At 36.7% G+C, this 21,059-nt stretch overlaps 1 protein-coding gene across 1 annotated transcript in view; it reads right to left on the bottom strand.

Moving 5' to 3' along the window:
* Window positions 1-1,156: 1,156 nt before the first annotated feature.
* The window catches only part of LRRC9 (leucine rich repeat containing 9), a 94,737-nt gene continuing 74,834 nt past the window's right edge, over window positions 1,157-21,059 (bottom strand). Inside the window, exons 27-32 of the mRNA XM_036355246.1 lie at window positions 19,945-20,162; window positions 16,537-16,605; window positions 10,995-11,135; window positions 5,655-5,796; window positions 2,081-2,249; window positions 1,157-1,214 (exon numbers count right to left, since the gene is read on the bottom strand). Of these exons, the coding sequence (XP_036211139.1) occupies window positions 1,157-1,214; window positions 2,081-2,249; window positions 5,655-5,796; window positions 10,995-11,135; window positions 16,537-16,605; window positions 19,945-20,162 (797 nt within the window). The remainder of the gene's footprint in view (window positions 1,215-2,080; window positions 2,250-5,654; window positions 5,797-10,994; window positions 11,136-16,536; window positions 16,606-19,944; window positions 20,163-21,059) is intronic.

Below are 21,059 nucleotides of genomic sequence, written 5' to 3'. Positions count from 1 at the left end.
ATAGGTCATGAATCATGGAGCTCATTTATATTAAAATCTGGCTGGTAATTATAGTCATTAATTAATTTGAAGAACTGTATTTAACAAACAAGCACATTGAACATCATATTTGATTTATGATATGTGCTAGTACTATGCAATGTGATATTTTAGAAAAATTATTTCCAGTGAAATATAATTATTAAGGGTTCAAATTTTGAATGTCTATTCAGTTTGAACATATGTTCTTTTTAGCCTAAAACTGTTTGTAAAATTATAACACTATAGGCAATTAACAAATTTTGTATATGAAATAGCACTCAGTTATTCTTAGAGCATGAATGACTTGTTGAACTCACAATTAGCCACTTTTAGGAAGAGCTAGCTATTGATGTCCATGTTTGCCTCCAAACAATTCTTAGAGCAAACCCAGTTTGGGGATTTTTTTTCCAAGTATAGTCCTAAAAAAACTGATCTGTGATTCAACTGGTTAAACTCAACTTGCTTTAGTAACAACTGTTTGGTAAGAACTGTATGCTTTAGTTTAAGGTAACTCTAAATGAACATATTTTACAAATGAAAGCATGCTTATTTCCTAAAATTATGTTTCTTAGTATCTTCATATGATAGACCACAACGAGATTTTATAACCAAAGGTTTCCAATACCAGGACTAAATATTTGAGCCTTTGGACTTTTATGTCACTTGTATCTTTTTAAATTGTTGTATTATATAATAGTTAATAATTTTTCTAATATAGAAATCTAATCGAATAATTAAGATAACCATAAAGAAAATTTAAGAGAGAGCCAGTGTGCTCAGTGGTTGTACATCAACCCATGAACTAGAAGGTGATGGTTTGATTCCCTGCCAGGGCACATGCTCAGGGTGTGGGCTGGATCCCCAGTAAGGGGGCGTGCAGGAGGCCACTGAGCCTTGATTCTCTCTCATTGATGTTTCTATTTCTATCTCCCTCTCCCTTCCTCTCTGAAATCAATAAAAAAATATTTTTAAAAAGTTAGTAAATGAAATTCACTAAGGGTGACAAAGATTACCTTCACATGAAACTGAAGTGCTTTAGTAACATACGTAACATGATTATCTTCCCCCCCTACCCCGACATTATCTGCTAGTTTTTGCACAACTACTAAACAGAAAGAGGTTTCTTGGTGTATGTTCATTTCTCTTTAGGTAGTGCCATTCTATTTGATCTTGGGAAGTGTCTGCCAGGAATTCTGTCAGAAATAAAATATTTGAGTCAAATAATTATGCTAAGTTCTTAATGGATCAGCTAACTTAAGATAATTCTACAGTAAATAATTTCTGTATTTTATATGTGTAAAGTTCAAAAAGATACAAAAGAGAAAATGATCCTAATTTTTGGCTATCTAAAAATTGGGTTATCCAGAGGACTCAGTGCGACATGACTGATTACAGCAGGGAAGTCAGTTCAGCAAGAGCCAGGCCTAAGCTAGATCTGCTGCTGAGTAGGTCCCTCTAATAGATGACCTAGAGCTTGGCCACCAAGAGGCTGGTAGACAGGTAACAATTGGAAATCAAGGCAAACAGGTTTTGAGCAGCAGAGTGAGTTCTTAATGAGAAGTAGCAGGCTCTTAGGCATTGAGCTGGCCTCTAGGGCTAGAGTCCAGAATGGGGAAGGGCAAATAGGAACTATAAGGAGAGATTTGAAGAATTTACAAAATTCTCAGTCTTTGTGATTTCAGAGAGTTGAAATTGTTTAAACATAAGTGATCTGCTTTGCATATTCAGTGAGTAGAAGTGACTTGGGAGAGAATACAATTAAAAGTAGTTCCCATGTAATTATTTCAATTTTCCCTCACACAGCTACTAGGTGAGCACTCTTCTACCTTGATAGCCATTCTAACTAAGCCTTTTCGAATTATGATGCAAAAATACTGGACTTCAGGAAAGATTTGGTGAATGGGATAAGAAGTCCATGCTATGGCATAGTTTTTCTCAGTTCTCAGAATGAATATGCAATAGCATATAATAATATTTCCTATTTTTATAAATGAGTAGCAGATTTAAGACAGTTTTTTTTAATGGTGAGAAATTATATTAAAGCACAGAATAGCTTTACCTTCCCTCATCTTGGTTGCTTTGGTACATTTGTGCCGTTGGAGATGCCATATTCTGATGTGATAAAAGAGACGGAGAGAGAGTTATTCCTCTGAGTTGCCGAAAAGCTATTTCTGCATGGATGCTCCGAGGATTATTTGTCAGAATTCCTGCATTCTTGGTTTTTTTTTCTGAAATTAGTAGTTATGAAACAATAGATACATTAAGTAATAAAATAAGTGATAAAAATTTGTCCTTCAGCTGAATGTATGCTACACATATTTCATAATATGAATTAAAATTTTTAATAAATATAGAATTGTAATATATTTTTTAGCACTTAATAATGCTTAACTCTCTGAGCTAGTGAATCAATTTGATCCTTTCTAGCTTTTTTTAAGTTGAATTTATTGGGGTTACGTTGTTCAATAAAGTATATAGGTTACAAATGTACAGTTCTACAGTACATCATCCACACATTGCATATGTGTTCAGCATCCCAAGTCTGGTCTCCTTCCATCACCATTCATCCCATTTATCCTCTTCAATCTGCCCTCTCTAGGTAATTTTTAAGAATATACATATCCAAAGCAGTGTACTGTAATAGATGTATAGCTAAAATGACCATAATTCTCAAAATAAAAACTGATAAAACATTCTATATAATAAAAGGCTAATATGCAAATAGACCAAATGGTGGAACAACCGGACAACCGAACAACTGGTCGCTATGACATGCACTGACCACCAGGGGGCGTACGCAGAACATGGCAGGTGTTGGCCACAGCAGGATGGTGGAGCAGGTGAGTGGGGACACCATACCAAGGCGGGCACCGGTTGCTGTCATTGGGACGAGCCACTGGTGGTTACTGAAAATTCTTTGCTTGCACCTGCTGCCGGTGCTGGCCCCGCTGGCACCCATAGCTGGTGCTGGAGCTGCCACTTGCACCTGCTGCCGGCACCTGGTGCCAATCCCAATCGCTCAGTGCCATCAGCAGGTGTGAGCTGGGGCTGCCAGCCTTGATTGTCCCTGAGGACCTCTCCACCTCCCCCCTGCCCCTAAGAGGCAATCAGGGTAGCAGTGGGGACACCATACCAAGGTGGGTACCCACTTGCACCCCCTGCTGGTGCTGGCCCAAATCACTCTGCACCATCAGCAGGTGTGAGCGGGGCTGGTGCCGTCAGCACGTGGGAGTGGCAGCAGTGGAGTGGGACTGCTGACAGGGGACTGGGGGCCATGGCAGGAGGGGCCAGGCAGGGACATGGAGGATGGGCTGAGACCCACCCCGGTGCCCACCGCAGCCTCGCAACCCAGTTCCTTTCAAGGTGCATGAAATCGTGCACTGGGCCCCTAGTAGAATATAAGAAATCACAGGATCTTTCCTGCCGGGAGCCGGTCCATGCTTGCTGTTTCAAGGGACCTGGCATATATGGCATACTGTTCTTAATATGTTTGCTCACCTTCTTGGCACTATGTGTTTTAACCAAGGTCTCTGAGAAAGGTTGTTTCCCCAGGTAGGGATTTTCCCCTGAAGTTAGGGAGGGAATAAAACCTCTTAACTAAGTGCCAGGCGGGTAATTAATCACTTTAACTACGAACAATCATGCTTAAGCTACATAATCTTTACTCCCTGGAATGGAGATAAGAAACGCCCTAACCTTTGGAATAGAGATTGATAGGATTGGAATCAACTGGTATAAATACAGATGTAACAACACAGAACTTAGAAGACAGAACTTAGAAGACAGAACTTAGGAGACAGAACTTAGAAGACAGAACCTACACAGAACCTAGAGACAGAAGAACTTCGCTGGAGAGAACATGGCAAAAGACCCTGGACTGAACCTGACTACAGAAATTGGCAAGAGAACCTGACTAGAACCTGGTGACTGAACCTGGCTGGAGAACCTGGACAGAACCTGGCTGGAGAACCTAGTGAGGGAACATGGCTACAGAACCTGGCTGGAGAACCTGGAGAACCTAGCAAGAGAACATGGACACAGAACCTGGCTGGAGATCCGAACCAGAACTTCAGTGGAGATCCTGAACAGAACTTGGCTAGAGACCCTGACAAGAGAACCCGGCTATGATGATCACCTGAACGCTGCCTCTGTGTCATTCCTTCTTCGCCAACTCCGTCCACACCTTTGGGAACCCCTGGACCTGCTCGGGTTGGACCCCAGCACTTTCCAGAAAATCCTAAAAAATAGTTGCACAATGAATCTTGAAGAAAGATATCTGAGAAGGAAGTTATGGAGATGAATCCAGGGTTGAACTAATTCCACATACATTGACTAGAGGCTCAGTGCACAAAATCCATGCACTCGGGGGTGGGGGTCCCCCAGCCCAGCCTGCACCCTCTCGCAGTCAGACATCCTTAGCACTGCCGTGGAGGCGGGAGAGACTCCTGCCACCGCTGCTGTGCTTACCAGCCATGAGCCCAGCTTCTGGCTGAGTGGCACGCTCCCTGTGGGAGCACACTGACCATCAGGGGGAAGCTCCTGTATTGCATATCTTCCCTCTGGCAGTCAGTGCAATCATAGCGATGGGTCATTCTGCCATTCGGTTGATTTGCATATTAGCCTTTTATTATATAGGATGACTTTCCTGAAGATGGCATTATCTTGTTAAGGAGCCTAATAATTTGGTACATCCAGTTTTACAGATAGCTCTATTTATTGGATAAAAGCATAAACATTCTGATTATGATTAAAACCTTGAAACCATAAGTATGTAGAAGTATGAAAAATAAATTAAAAATAATATCTTAACAGAGTAAATTATGGTGGGTTTCTTTTAACTGAGTTTTCTTGAAAAATAATCACATAGAACAATCTGTTATTCTTAGCAGGCTCTTAGATCTTTTTACAGTTATTGTGATGTTCAGTTTTATTGTTCAACAGTGGCCTGAGCAATGTGGGATATTAAAAGCAATGGAAGAGATGAGCGCCTCAGAGAAGGAGCAGCTAATCCTACTTTCACCAAATGGTCGTCAGTGAAGATCTGAAATTAGGGGAAAGATCTGATCTAAGCCTGAATTAAAATGTACATAATAGAATGAACTATTTCCATGCCCTGTCCTTGTAGCATACTTTCTCCTTTAGAGCTCTACCTCTTAAAATTCTACACTAGTATTGTCTCCATGAATATTTATGGTTTCAAGGATAAAGTCTGATCTTTCTAAGATATCTTTTAAACCACACAAGTCTTGTTATCAATATTTTTAAGCCTCTATTTTCTACTTTCAGCAGGATGTACTAATGAACTGGTATTAGTTGTCATTTGCTATAAAATATACAAAATGAAATAAAAACTTTGAAAAAAAAATGTCAGGAAAGAATTGTGCAAGTATCACAATGTTTGAATTGCAAACAAATGTTTAGTTACAGCATATTAATAGTTGAGCAGAACCAAAAAATACTACAGACTTCTTTGAAATCAGAATGGCCAGATGAAACATGCAATTTTAAAATGTAAATTTAAAACATGCAATTTTAAGTAGTCATAGAAATTAAACAGAGTTTTGTTTCAAATGAAGTGGGTTTTGTTATTTTTTTGTTTGTTGAATATTCACTTTGAAACTCTGTCAAAATACCTTCAACTTCAGGAGTTAAAGTGAAGTCAGATCCCAAGTAATGGCTAAATCCACCAGGCAGAATTATATTTGTTATCTTTATGGGAGATTTCACTTGGCCAAATGGTCCACCATCCATAGGAGCGTTGGTAACAGGAATAAACTATGTAATAAAATAAAAACAATTAAGAACCCTCACCTCCAAAACTCAAGTCAATAGGTTTAGTTCTACCACAAGCCCCACTTGATAATAAAATTTTTTTAGGTTATGACTTATATATTTGTCTAAACTCAGAGTTAGTTAGAGGCAAAATATGTTAAACAGTCTTTGGGTCTTTAACCTCCCATAGAACCCTATGTTCTGTCTTTTCAGATGCATTGTATTCATCACTAGAATCCAATGTGATGGCACCGACCCATTTCCAAAAGATCTTCACAAGAAAAATGTAGAATTAAGAACATGAAAATTAAGCCTTTCCCCTTTGTAATGTTTGTTCTTCTTTTCTGAACAGAAATTTCTGGACGGTAGAAGTTATATCTTCTACATCTTCATATCCTCACAGTATCTCATCAGGAGCCTTGCAGTAAATTAGTTTTTCAAAACAAACGAACAAAATGAGGACTAAGAAAAGCATCTTATAACAATCACTTGTAATGATTGTGCTCACTCTCTAAATAGTGTTTACCTTTTAACTTAGTTGAGGATTAAGAGGCTTTTTAAAGAATTTCAGAATCAGTAAATAGAGGAGGGAGACTCTTGGTTTCCCTAGAAATCTGTGCTTTCTGTGTCTTCATTAAGACTGATCCTGTTTATACTTTTAAAAATGTAAATTCTGAATATATGACAATTTCTTTAGAGACATAGGCTTTTGCATTTGTATAAAATAACTGATTTTCTTCATATTTCAGTGAGTGTTGTCAAGAATGCAGCTTTGTAATGAACACTAAGACATCAGGGCTTTTACTAAAGCTGGCAAATCCCAAATTCCCTAAACCAATTCTTTTCTGGGGCTCTCTCCCATTACTAATCTAGAATGTTGTCAAATTTTCTTCTGAAACCAAAGCACCAAAAATGTGTTGGTTTAAAGTACAATTTTAGATTTCATTTATTCCTTCTTTATTTGCTGTTTAAAAAGAAAGAACAGCAGCAACTTCAACAAAGAAAAATACAAAGATAACTGATAAACTTCAAAAGTATTCTGTCTCCTAAACAGCTAAAAGAAATAATGGCTCAATTTTGTTCTAGGCATGAAATTAAAAAAAAAATTATTGAATTTTAAAATAGGTTTCTCTAGAACAGTGATGGCGAACCTATGACACGTGTGTCAGAGGTGACACACGAACTCATTTTTTTGGTTGATTTTTCTTTGTTAAATGGCATTTAAATATATAAAATAAATATCAAAAATATAAGTCTTTGTTTTAGTATGGTTGCAAATATCAAAAAATTTCTATATGTGACACGGCACCAGAGTTAAGTTAGGGTTTTTCAAAATGCTGACACGCCGATCTCAAAAGGTTCGCCATCACTGCTCTAGAATAAAGACGTCAAATATCCCATTTATATTATTAATCGTGTTGATAAATTTTTAAAAATTAAATGTTTACGTATAGAATAAGTTAACATATATAAGAACTTAATTTTTATATATGGCTCTGATTCAAATGGCAAGAATAGGTATCTAGAATCACTCAAGACAACATCATAGCAAAGTAATGGAAAATGAGTTCACTATATGAGAAACAGAGAAGAATAGGCACCAAGCAAACCCTCTAGTGAAATACTCATCATTGACTAAATTTGACTTTATGTAATTTTTCTGCTATCTAAGTCAATTAATAATATATATGAAAATTAATGATCTTTAAAGTTACGCCAAGTGATATCCTTATATGTAATTTAATGAATTTATATGTAATTATATGTAATTTTTCAAATTTAATCAACATTACCTTGAAATAGAATTTGTAAATTTTAAAAATATACTTTATTGATTTTTTTTACAGAGAGAAAGGGAGAGGAATAGAGAGTTAGAAACATTGATGAGAGAGAAACATCAATTTAGCTGCCGCCTGCACACTCCCTACTGGGGATGTGCCTGCAACTAAGGTACATGCCCTTGACCGGAATCGAACCTGGGACCCTTCAGTCCTTAGGCCGATGCTCTATCCACTGAGCCAAACCAGTTAGGGTGAATTTATAAATTTTTTTTTTTAAATATATTTTATTGATCTTCTACAGAGAGGAAGGGAGAGGGATAGAGAGCTAGGAACATCGATGAGAGAGAAACATCGATCAGCTGCCTCCTGCACATCTCCCACTGGGGATATGCCCGCAACCCAGGCACATGCCCCTGACCGGGATCGAACCTGGGACCTCTCAGTCCGCAGGCTGACGCTCTATCCACTGAGCCAAACCGGTTTCGGCGAATTTATAAATTTTAATGTGACGATTTTTATAGTTCTCTCACTGGAGCCCTCACATATATGGTGTGGTAGATAGAAAACCCATCCCCCGCAAAAATGTCCACACCCTAATCTCCAAAACCTGTAACTACATTACCTTACATGGTAAAGGGACTTTTCAGTCATAATTAAATTAAGGATTTTGAAATGGGTAGATTATCCTGGTTTATCTAGGTAGGCCCAATACAATTATAAGATTGTATTTAGGCCTTAGAAGAGGAAGGCAGGAGGGTCAGAGTGAAAGAAGATGTAATTTAATGATGGAATCAGAGGTCAAAGTAATGCCATTGTTGGAAGAGGGCCACGAGCCGAAGTTTGAAAAGACAAAGAATAAATTCTCTCCTAGAGCTTCGAGAGGAATGCAGCCCTGCCAATACTTTTGATTTTAGCTCAGTAAGACTGATTTTTTTGACTTTTGACCTTCAGAACTGTAAGATAAAAAAATTGTGTTGTTTCAAGTCACTAAACCTAAGGTAATTTGTTATAGCAGGAATAGGAAACCAAAGTTTTCCACTCCTGGAAGCAAGTAGTGACTTGCTCCAGAAATATGAAATAGAGAAAGGGAAAGGAGGCTTAAATCACTGAATTAAATTTTATTTGATTATTTGTTGAGCTTTGAAAGACTGGAACTTGTGACAATAATTTCAGTAGATGACATTAGATCATTCTCTGTCTAGATATATCATACAGATTAGTAACTAAGATTTTTTTTTCACAAAACATAGTTTTTAGAAAAAATTTTTTTTGAGAATAACCCACAAATAAACCAGTTTCCTTGGCCTAATCTAGGTAATTTTTATTAACATCGTACACCTTAAGTCTCACAGGCCTCTGTAGCTCCTTTGACCTATAATTGAATCTTCTTGGTTAATTAAGAAAAAGTCAAGGTTAATAAAAATGTCAGGGAATAATTAAGAATTATATGTATAATTCATATTTATCTTTAAGAATTTTAAAGCATAAAATACATGCATTCAGCAATGTTTTGATGAAGAGCCAAGGTCTTCTCTGTAAGCAAGAGTCCCTTGATTGGTATTTTATCTGATTGTTCTTGGATAAATCACACCTAAGGTTTTGCCTACAATGTCTAGTTTTGGTTTCTTTAAAGTAGCAAGAATTTAAAGACATCTGGAGAAAATTTGAACACAAGAATCTGTCTAGATTTAAAAAAGAATTTTCCCACATATTTTGTCTGAATCTATGTAATTTTCTCCCATATTTTGCCATTTTCCCCTCCTAACCTAATTTGACATTGTGTGTGTGTGTGTGTGTGTGTGTGTGTGTGTGTGTGTGTGTGTGTTTGTGTGTGAGAGAGAGCTTTATTGACCTTCCAAAGTATCCTGTTTGGTTTTCATAGAAACACAGAAATAGTAATTTAAAATTTGCATTTTAGTGTATCTGCTTATTTAAAAGAAGAGAACATTAAATCTTGAGAACACACACAACCAACTCTTGAAAAATATATGAATATATTACTGAAAGTTAAAATGGACTGGAGAGGAATATAGCATATTCAGTGTGCTCTGAGATTTAGTTTGTTTTACAGAGGGAATGGAGAGAGTTGGGTAATCTAAGTGAAAGCCACTATAGTAAAGTCATATAGTAAGTCATATCTCTTTCCACAACATAACTTTTAGAAGTAATCTTCATTTGCTAAGGTCTATGCTCTCTGGCTTTCATTTACATTAAAGGTTCACTTACCTTCTCACTGCCCTTCTCCCACCAACAATACCAACCAGTCCAGGTCTTCATAATCTCCTTCTTGGATTATTTTAAAAGCTTTTTAACGGGTTTTCCTGTCTTTAGCCTCTTCTTCCTAAACCCTTGCAAAGGCATTGCTCTAATCATGCTGCTTCTTTAAAAAAATATATCATAGCTTTTCTGTGTTAAATTTAGTCTTTGGAGGATGGTCAATGATAGAATTTCCTTATGATATACTTTGGTGGCTTCTCTAATTTCTTTCCTACCATTTTTAGGAAAGAATACCTTTTTAGGGTTCATGGGTAAAGGCCCAATTATTCTACCAATATACAGAAAAAGAGATACACATCTCTCTTGTTAGATGAACTACACAGTCCAGAGAATTGTGGTTAGAATTCCTTCCTTCCCTTCCTATCTGCTAAGTGGAAAGAGTTTTGCTAGTTTCTGTTTATAAAAGTGACTAGAGGCCTAATGCATGAAATTTGTGCACTGGAGGGGGGGCGTCCCTCAGCCCGACCTGTGCCCCCTTGCAGTCTGGGACTCTTCGGGGGATGTCCACCTTCTGGAAGTCAGACATCCCTCTCGCAGTCCAGGACCCCTTGCTCCTTACAGCCCGCCTGTAGTGGAGGCAGGAGAGGCTCCCACCACTGCTGCTGCCCTCACCATCCGTGAGCCTGGCTTTTGGCTGAGCAGTGCTCCCCTTGTGGGAGCGCACTGACCACCAGGGAACACCTCCTGCAGTGAGTGTCTGCCCCTGGTGGTCAGTGCATGTCATAGTGACTGATCATTCTGCCAGTCGTTCCGCCATTCAGTCGATTTGCATATTAGGGTTTTATTATATAGGATATGTTGTAGTTTCTTACCTTAGAGCATTATCAGACATATTGAGCAAGAGGCACACATTTTAAATAATTAGCTTTATATCAAAGTATGTTATTAGAAAACGGAGCTCCCCTGGCTTGTGAGTGTGTGTGTGTGTGTGTGTGTGTGTGTGTGTGTGTGTATGTGTGTGTGTTGAGTGCTCTATTCACCAGTTCAAGTCTTTGATAGTAATCACTAAAAAGATACTAAATAATCTACAAAAACATCATAGCCTGGGTTTAAATATTTAAGTAAAAATGCACAAGATAGAATGTTCATTTACTAATAATATATATATTTTAAAAGAAAAAGTATAAATAATATAATTATTACCGAATTTTTCCTTGCTTGTAGTTCAGAGAAGTGAAATTCAGCTTTTGCCTTATCATCTGAATTCACAGGAATTCCATCTAACATCTGTAAGTTAGGTAGTCGAAATATGAGCATATGGCGATGTACCATTTTTCTAGAAATCTGATTAAAGATAAAAATAATTTATTAAGAAGATCTTTTATTTCAAATGTTAACTTTTATAAAGAAGGAAGTTTAGCATGGGCAACAAAGAAGTAGATGATACAAATATGAGCTCCCTTTTTGAAAGATTTCTCAATTCCCTGTTATGCTAAATGAAAGTAAGAACTTTTCTTTTTTCTAACTAAGGCTACCATTTGGTGGTTTAATCTCTTTTTTTAGAGTACATCTATAATAATAAAAGCATAATATGCTAATTAGACTAGACAGCTGAATGACCATCCAGACATCCTTCTGGACGAAACCAGGGTTGCGAGGACCGAACCCCTTGCACGAATTTCGTGCATCAGGCCTCTAGTATATAATATTGTTCATTAATTCCAGGCAATCCTACCTCAGGAATGGGATTGTATTATAAAAGTTCACTTGTAAGTAATTAGTTTGAAGCATATTTTCCAACAGGCACTATCCAGTTTAATTCAATACACATCTATTGAACTGTATAATCTATCACTTCATAGTACCAAACTACTCTTAAAAATATTTGCATATGTGCATAAGAAGGTGTGGAGAAAGAGTAGGCCTGAGGTTGTTATTTTTAGAAGGGTCTGCTTACAAGGATAGCTCTTGACTAATGTTTGGTACTTAGATTTTGGAAGTGTTTCCACCATCCTTAACTTTCACTGTACCTAGACGACTTATACAATAATATTATTTATGCTCAACCTACTTTCCTTCTGAGATCCTGGAATTTTGGTATGTGATAGGCATAGGGTACCTATGTGACTAGCCCCCAACAAAATTCTTGAGTGCCAAGTCTATTGGGATTCCCTAGGCAGAAACATAGCACACATGTTGCTGCATTTTTGTTGCTGAGTGAAGAGTATGTATTGTGTGACTCCTCATGGGAGAGAAATAGCATAAGGAAGGCTGCACATGGATTTCTCCAGACTCTGCCTATGTCTTTTTCACTCATCACCTGGCTGTGTATCCTCACTATACCACTGTAATAAATCTTAGCCATAAGTACAACTATATGCTAAGTCCCACAAGCCAGTCCTTCTAGCAAATCCTTGAACATGGGGACTGACAACACAATCATGTGTTGTGCTATTTGTGATAACAAAACAGTCATCAAAAGGGATGAATAAACAATTTATTTCTTAAAAATGTAGCAGATACATATACATTAATGGAGCGAGATCTTTAAGACAAATAATTGAGTGAAAGGAAAATTATTTTTGGCCATGAAGCAAGTTTAATAAATACCAAAGATTATAATAAATAGGTTCCTCTAACTAAAATGTAATACTGTGGCAGGGTAGTAGGAAGCTAGGAAAATTCCTGGGCAAGTGGAACGGGGAAACTGAGATAAGAAAATTAAGCATGGACAAACAGTTTGGGCAGCTTTCAGCTATCTTGTGAATCACAAGACCTTATCTTACCGAAGCACGACACTTGAGAGTAAGTGGTTTATACCTCTCCTTCTAACCAGAGAATACATAGCCTAAATCACCCTGGCCTGGGAAAATAGAGAGCAAAGGCCAAATTGATGTCATTTTTTCCAGCTAAACCCAAGGACACATAAAATCTGGGAGACAAATAACAAAAGCCCTAAAAGCACTGGGTTGGTATCACTTAAGGGGGGAATGTTAGGCAGGACAGATTAGCTGCTAGGGCAGAAGGTGGGGAAGGGGGAAGAAAGGGGAGTTTATCTCACCCACTGAACAAAGAAGTCAGTAGTCATGGTACTTGCCAAGATAAAATCTCCAGGTGTTTTCTAACTTCTTGGAAAAGCCACAACAATGTAAAAAGGGGACCTTGAAATCTATTCCATCTGGCAAGGGAACCTTGAAACCTATAGAGCAGCGGTTCTCAACCTGTGGGTCGCGACCCCTTTGGGGGTTGAATGACCCTTTCACAGGGGTCACCTAAGACCATCGGAAAACACATATATAATTACATATTGTTTTTGTGATTAATCACTACGCTTTAATTATGTTCAATTTGTAACAATGAAATTGGGGGTCACCACAACATGAGGAATGGTATTAAAGGGTCTCAACATTAGGAAGCTTGAGAACTACTGCTATAGAGGGTAAAGGTATAAAACCCTTAATCCCCCACCAGGCAGGGCACTCAGACTAGCTGAGTTACTTGCTTGTGCTTTATGGCAAGAGTATTCTTAATAAATTTACTTGCTTTGCTTCCTTAATAAATCTGCTTGCTTGCCCAGACAGCATGACTTAGTGGTTGAGCATTGACTTATGAACCAGGAGGTCACAGTTCAATTCCTGGTCAGGGCACATGCCGGGTTGTGGGCTCAATCCCCAGTGTGGGGCGTACAGGAGGCATCTGATCAACGGTTCTCTCTCATCATTGATGTTTCTATCTCTCCCTCTCCTTTCCTCTCTGAAATCAATAAAAATACATTTTCAAAAAAGGAACAGGAAAAACACTACATAGCAAAACTTTTAGAATGCTGCTAATGCAATATTTTGTAACCTAAAACTTATTCAGTTACAAGAAACATAAAAAATTAATGATTGAGGAATCCACTTAAGCATCTTTTTAAAAGCAAATTCTAAGAAACTAAAAGAAAGAAATAATAAAGGGTGGAAATTAATGAAATAAAAAGAGAAATAATACACTTGATAAAACCAAAATATGGTTATTTGAAAAGAGCAATACAATAGACAAACTTATAGTAAGCCTTGTCAATAATAAAAGAAAAAAGCAAAAATCAAGAAACTTAGGTATAAAAAGATAACAAATAGATATAATAGAGATTTTTTAAATTCATGAGAATACAATGATAACAATACATTTAAAATTCAGATGAAAAGGATAATTTTATAGAAAAATAAGACTGCTTAACACTGGCTTTTGAAGAAATAGAAAACATGACTAGATTTATAGTCACTGAAGAATTTGAATAAGTAGTTTAAATCTACTTATTAAGCCCAGATGGTTTTAGAGATAATATTTAATTATCCTTTAAGGAATACGTGTCTTCTCCTAGATAAGCTAACTCATAGACTAGAAAAAGAGGGAGAATTCCACAGTTAATTTCATGAGGCAAATAAAAAAGTTTGATGAACTTGAATAGTATAAGAAGATAGAATTATAGTATAAATTTACTTATTTCTATAGGTACAGATATGTATGCTACATGAAATCTTAGCAAATTAAATCCAGAAAAGTAAAAACATGGCTAAATAGTATTCATCCCAAGAATTTTAGGGTGGTTAAGCACTAGAGTCTATTTTTAAAAAATGTAATATATTTTTATTGATTTCAGAGAGGGAGAGAGAGAGCTAGAAACATCAATGATGTGAGAGAATCATTAATTGGCTACCTCCTGCAAGCCCCTCATTGGGAATCAAGCCTGTAACCCAGGCATGTGCCCTTCACTGGAATTGAACCAAGGACTCTTCAGTCCATAAGCCAACCCTTATCCACTGAGCCAAACTGGCTAGGGCAGCACTAGAGTCTATTAATGTAATTTACATATTGACAAATTAAAGAGAAAAACTGTGTTACAAACTAGTCAAAACCCAATATCCATTCATAATAAACTGGAAAGAAAGGAATTTCCTTAAAATGTTGAAGGTTATCTACCCATAACCTAGAGCAAACATCATATTTAACAGTGACAACTTAGACACATTCTTTTGAAGTTAGTAACCTACTATAATTGCTTCTATTCAACACTGTACCAGAGGTCCTAGTCAGCACATCAAGTGAAGTAAAGGAAATAAAAAAACATAAGGATTGGAAAGAAATAATTGAGTCATCCTATATAATAAAAGCCTAATATGCTAAGTCATCTGGTTGGCTGTTCAACCAATCAAAGTGTAATATGCTAATGATATGCTAAGGCTGCTCAACTGCTCTCTATGACGTGCACTGACCACCAGGGGGCAGACACTCCAACAGATGGGCATGTTGGCCAGACCCAATCGGGACTGAGCGAGATGGGCCAGACATGCCCTGGAGCCCTCCTGCAGTCCCTCCCCAGCTGGCCAACCTCCCGCATCCCTTCTCGGCCCTGATAGTGCACTGGTGGGTTCCCTTGGCCTGGCTTGTGCCCTATCACAATCCAGGACCCCTTGGGGGATGTTGGAGAGCAACTTTTGGCCTGATCCCACAGGCCAGGCTGAGTGACACCACTGGTGCACAAATTCGTGCACTGGGCCTCTAGTTTATAGATAATATGATAGTCTACAGAGAAAATGCAACAAAGTTTACAATCCATTAGAACTAAGAATAGAGAGTTTAGCAAGGTTCCTGGATAAAGAAGAATATGCAAAAATCAGAATTTCTATACTCCAGCAATAAACAATTAGAAAAGTGTAAAAAGACATTGTTTAAAACAGCCATTAAAACAACAATAAATCTAATCAAAGATGATTAAAAGCTTTAGGAGAAAATTAAAGGACATAAAAAATGTAGGGATATTTGTGTTTATGAATGGGAAGGATTAATGCTATAAATATTAGGGGAGACTGCTTATTGTTTGTTTGTTTTTGTTTGTTTTTTTGGTTTTTTTTGGTGGAAATAGCTCTCTGATGTAACACTACTGGGTTCTCTCAATCATTTCACTTTTCCACTGGGGAAGTAGGGTGATTTAATAAATCTGGAATTAATAAATTGGGCTTGTTTAGTTCCCATCTTTCCTTTTGGAAAGAGCTCACTGTTGGAAAGAGCTCACTGTTCCTTCAGAAAGTCCTCAGTCAAGTATTTTCTGCTAATGGGTAATCATGATTGCTTATTTCTGGAATCTGTTAGCAGGCCCACTTGGCTTTCTCACTAAGCTAAGCAAAATATTTTCACCTCTCATCTGCCACTATCATATTTCTCAGTTTGTTATTAGGTGAATAATGGTGCTACTTATTAGATGCCTTCAATGACTCCACCAGGAAAGGTGGTAAATTTCTTCCAAACTTAATTTAAATTCAATGCAATTCTAATTAAAATATCAAGATTCTCATATAACTTGAGAAGCTGTTTGCTGAAACTCATAGAAAGAGGGCCAAGAATAGCCAAGACAGTGAAGAAAGAAAAACAGAAGGTAGAATAGAAGGAGAGGTGCTTACTCTATCAGACATCAAGACTTAATATAAAACTTTAGTAATTAACACAGGATAATATTGGTATACAGGAATTGGCAAATAGGCCAATGAATATAATGTAGAACCCTAAAACTGAGCCTCATGTATATGACAATGGAAGTTTATATTGGAATCAGACGAAAGAAGACACTAGTCAATAAATTGTGCTTGGAAAACTGTCTGTGAATACATAAAACAAATAAAATTAATCCTTTCTCACTTTATATAAAAATAAATTATGTATAACTGGAAGTAAATTAACTAGTAAGTTAGAAAAGTAACATACTCACTGGATTGCCATAAATTGTAAGCTCTCTGAGAGAAGAGATACCATCAAGTTTTTCCAGTTCTGCTATATCCTATTTAAAAGTCAATAAGTTATTATTTGGTTAAATCCAACATCTTCAAATATATACTGATTTGAAGCTAATTGCAGCTAGCTCACGATTGAATCCTGTGAAGTTAGCTTGAGTGACAATATTCTGTATTGTTGATTAAAGACAAGTCTGTGTAATATTGATTCCAAATACGTGATTGGCAGAGATGACATTCTATCATGGGAAAGAGGCCATATAGCAGCAGTTACAAGAAAAGACAATTTTTTTTTCTCAGAAAAGTTATGATCTATTCTAGGACTCAGATTATACTACTTTCCTAGAGAATTGACTCAGAAGTGTGGAAAAGAAGGTGTATCAATCTAAACAAATTTCAAATGTATATATGCAATACAACCTTAACCATAAAGGAACATATGATATTGAGTGGACTGCATCCTGATATATTTGCTGGGAATATATGTAGTTGAAAAACTATTTCTCTAGTTGAATTACTTGTCTTCCCTAGGATTGGATTATTTCTTATTTATTTAACGTTGGTGAAAGTTTGCAAATGCTGTACATTTTAGTTTTTTTGCACAGAAAGTCCCAAACAAGATAAATCCAAAGAGACCCACACCAAGACATAGTATAGTTAAATGACAAAAGTTAAAGATAAAGAGGCAATCTGAAGAAAGCAAGAGAAAAATGAGTCACATAAAAGGAAACCCTATATAGCTATCAGCTGATTTCTCATTTAGCAACCTTATTGGCCAGAAGGAAGTGGCAGGATATCTTTAAATGAGATGCTTAAAAGTAGATGCAATTGTTGGATGTCAGATAGGGGAATCATTTAGACACAAGGACCAAGCAGGACTATAAGAATGAATTAAATAACATCTTTCAACTGTGATCCTGTGATTCTTCTTGCAGAAGCAAGACTATTGGCAACAATTTTCCAAAACATGATAGCGAAGTCAAAAGCACCAACTGGAATATGTTATCAAGAATATGCAGTGTATGAAAGACTTTAAAGTAGATTAATAAAGGACTGCATATACCTTTTTTGGAAGTACTATTTTGCTAATTTTTCAGTGCTTTTACCCTTCTAGGCTATAAATCCTTGTTAATTCAGGGATTATAATCTGATTGGCCACTTGTGGTAATTAATGCTGGTGTAGTCTATCCATGTTGGTATGAATCTAGAGAGAAGATCACTCCCAAAAAGAAAAATTGAACCGAGAGTTAAGAATTTTGAAGAACATAATATTTTCAGTAGAATTAAACAGAATCTCCAACTTAACCTTATTCTTCTCAGTTCATTTCCCCCCAGCTAAATGTATGGTCATATTAAGGTACTATCATTTGAATGGTTAGAAGAAGTGTAATGGTAAAATGATCAATTTAAATTCAATGAATAATACCATTCCAAGGACACAATAAACAAATAAGGGCTGATAATTAAATAATAATCAATACCCCTTCAATGTATAATCTCCCATGATTTATCCTAGCGGTTGTCCTTTAGCTATCTTAAATTTTGATAATAAATAAGCTTGACTAAGCATTATCCTGTTTAGGTTACTGGGGAGGAAGTTGCTATATCAGTTGATCTGCCTTTCATTCACTTTCTTTAGTGGATTAGTGGGGTGGGGAGGTGGGTTAGAGACACTTCTAGGGAAAAGCAGGTTACCTGGTCTAAACTCCTTGTGAGTACACTGATAATTAGATGTTCTGTCAAATAGACCAATGTTATTTACTAGAAGGTCCTTGTTTATTAGATGCTCTTAGTGGATCTCTCTGGTTAAGGACTGTTTATAATAAATAAACCTAGGATGTAAAGAATTATCAGGCATGGCTCCCTATAAAATGTCATATAAACTATAAATAAAACACTCCCTTGTTGTATGGGATCATATTGTTCAGAGAGCTCATATTTTATTCTAAGCTGGACAGTGTGCATGTGTGATGTGGAAAGAAAGGACCTGAGAAGCCATGGGAATGTCCCAGGTCTTGTATATTCTTGAAATTATTTGTAAAGTGTGATACTGGGTAAGATCTTTGATTCATGTAGGTCTAACTTGACAATCCTTTGTGTTAACTCAGTTGCTATCATTGGAAAGATTGTTTATAGGATAGCAATTTTCCTAATTTATATTTTTTTGTGGATAAAACTTTGTAAGAATCATTGGGTTTTGAAGTCTTATCTCAGATGAATTTTGTTGAACCTTGATAAATTAATTGCATGATGTTTTCTTCTCTGAATGTATATTTTCTAATTGCTATGTAGAAAAGGGCACTGCTTATGATTTCCTTCTAGCTTCAGACACCTTCTAGCCTTAGATCAACCAAGCAAAGGCTATCTGAACTGGAGTAAGTAGAGCCACAGACAAAGATTGATTGTGTACCTATTATGTACCAGACACTATATATACTGACACAAATGTGGGCAGGACAGACTCAGTCCCTGCCCTTCGGGGCAGCCCACAGTTCATTTTGTCTTGTAGTTTGTTTTAGAGATATGGGCAGAGTAGTAAAATTGATAAAAGGAGGACTAACAGATCAACACCAAAGCACTGAGAGAAATGTTAGGGCTGTATAAAGTTAAGTATACTTTTAACCCTCTCATCTGTATACTATCTCAGGAAAAAGTCTGGGCAGACTCAGTTGAGGCAATGGCCTAGGTTGAATTTTGAGCAGTGAAAACTAAGGCAGGATCCTAAGGAAGCCTTGAGTAGGGGGAGATGGAATATTAAACCATAATTAGGAATGATTGAAATGTCAGGTAGAACCAGTCCATATGTGAAGTTTAAAGGACCAGAGGAAGTTTGGAATTGAGATGCAGAAATAGCATGGACCAAGAGTAAAGTAGTCAAGAACAAAGGCGATCTCTTAGAGAGGACTGCTCAGAAGAGCCGTAGGACATTATATATGTATGTATATATATATAAAATTTCAGAGAGGAAGAGAGAGATGGAAACATCAATATGAGAGAGAATCATTGATTGGCTGCCTTCTGCACCCTCCACACTGGGGATCAAGCCCACAATCTGGGCATGTGCCCTGACCAGGAATCAAACTGTGACCTCCTGGCTCATACTTCGAAGCTCAACCATTGAGCCACGCCAGCTGGGCGAGCCTTAGAACATTTAGAGCTAACCTTTTTTTGTTTGTTTGGATGCATGTGTGTTGGTTGGATTTATGTCTAGAAGCAGAGTGGACATCTTTGCATCACAGGCTATTTATATGCCTCTGTATCACAGAGTATCTGGCATATAAATGATAAGTAACACACTAGCAAAGTTTTCATTGGTGTATTTGGAAGCTTTATGTTCAGAGGAGTTAAGTCTTGTAAGTCTCTTAACAAAAACAAAATAATGTTACCTGGATTTTATTATATCCTAGGAAAAGTTTTTCTAGTTTTACCAAAGGTTGTAAGTTGTTCAGCTCTCGTAGTCTGTTTTCTTCCAGGTGAAGTGCCAACAGGGAGCTTGGTTTGGCAAAGGCACTGTCATTAAATGCTCTGATGCGGTTATGGTCCACTACCAATTCCTGAAGAACTAGTAAGTTGTCAAGCCCTTCAACTTGACTGATTTCATTCCCTGAAAAAAGATAAGTCATGATATATCAGGTGAGCCCAAACTTCCTGAATGAAGGGTTATCTATCTTCATTTAAATATTTTCATACATTTATTTTTGAAAAAGTATTTAAAATAATATATTTCCAAGGAGAAATAGAAATGTGATTTTTAAGAAGGAAGACATCCTCAAACAATATTTTGTAAAATTTCCTCTTTATGTTTGAAAGATTAAGATGTGACATACACAATATCTGTTCAGTAATTAAGTACTAAAATAGTCTTAATTACTGGTTTTGACAAAAGCAGATATATAAAAATGCCACAAAAGATATGCTCCTAAGTATATCTGATTATTCTAATAGGCATTCAAATAGGTACATATAACTATTTATTAAAATGAATTTTTTGTGTTAAGTTGAAAAAATACACCTTAATACACATTCTCATAAAAACATATTTTATACTATAACCACATTAAAAATTAAGAATTCATTACATTATGTTAAAAACTCAGTCCTCTATTTTTTAAAAATATATTTTTATTGACTTCAGAGAGGAAGGAAGAGGGAGAGAGAGAGAGATAGATACATCAATGATGAGATAGAATCATTATCGGCTGCCCCTGCACATCCCTTACTCCGGATTGAGCCCACAACCTGGGCATGTGCCCATGATCAGAATCGAACCCGGGACCCTTCAGTCTGCAGGCCAGCACTCTATTCACTGAGCCAAACCAGCTAGGGCTCAGTCCTTTCTTTATAACCTGTGAGTTCTCTCTACTGTCGCAATCAATAGTTTATAAATATTAATGATCATTTATATGAGAAGATGACTCTTGAGTTGACAAAATACTTTTATATGTGTTTCCTATTAGAGTCCCCAAATAGGACAGGGTAAATATTGTTTTTTAATGATCAT

This window comes from Myotis myotis, unplaced genomic scaffold (genome assembly GCF_014108235.1).
Source record: "Myotis myotis isolate mMyoMyo1 unplaced genomic scaffold, mMyoMyo1.p scaffold_m19_p_1, whole genome shotgun sequence".
Taxonomy (NCBI): Eukaryota; Metazoa; Chordata; class Mammalia; order Chiroptera; family Vespertilionidae; genus Myotis; species Myotis myotis.
The sequence above is the reverse complement of the archived record's forward strand: the minus strand, read 5'-3'. Positions and strand labels throughout refer to the sequence as shown.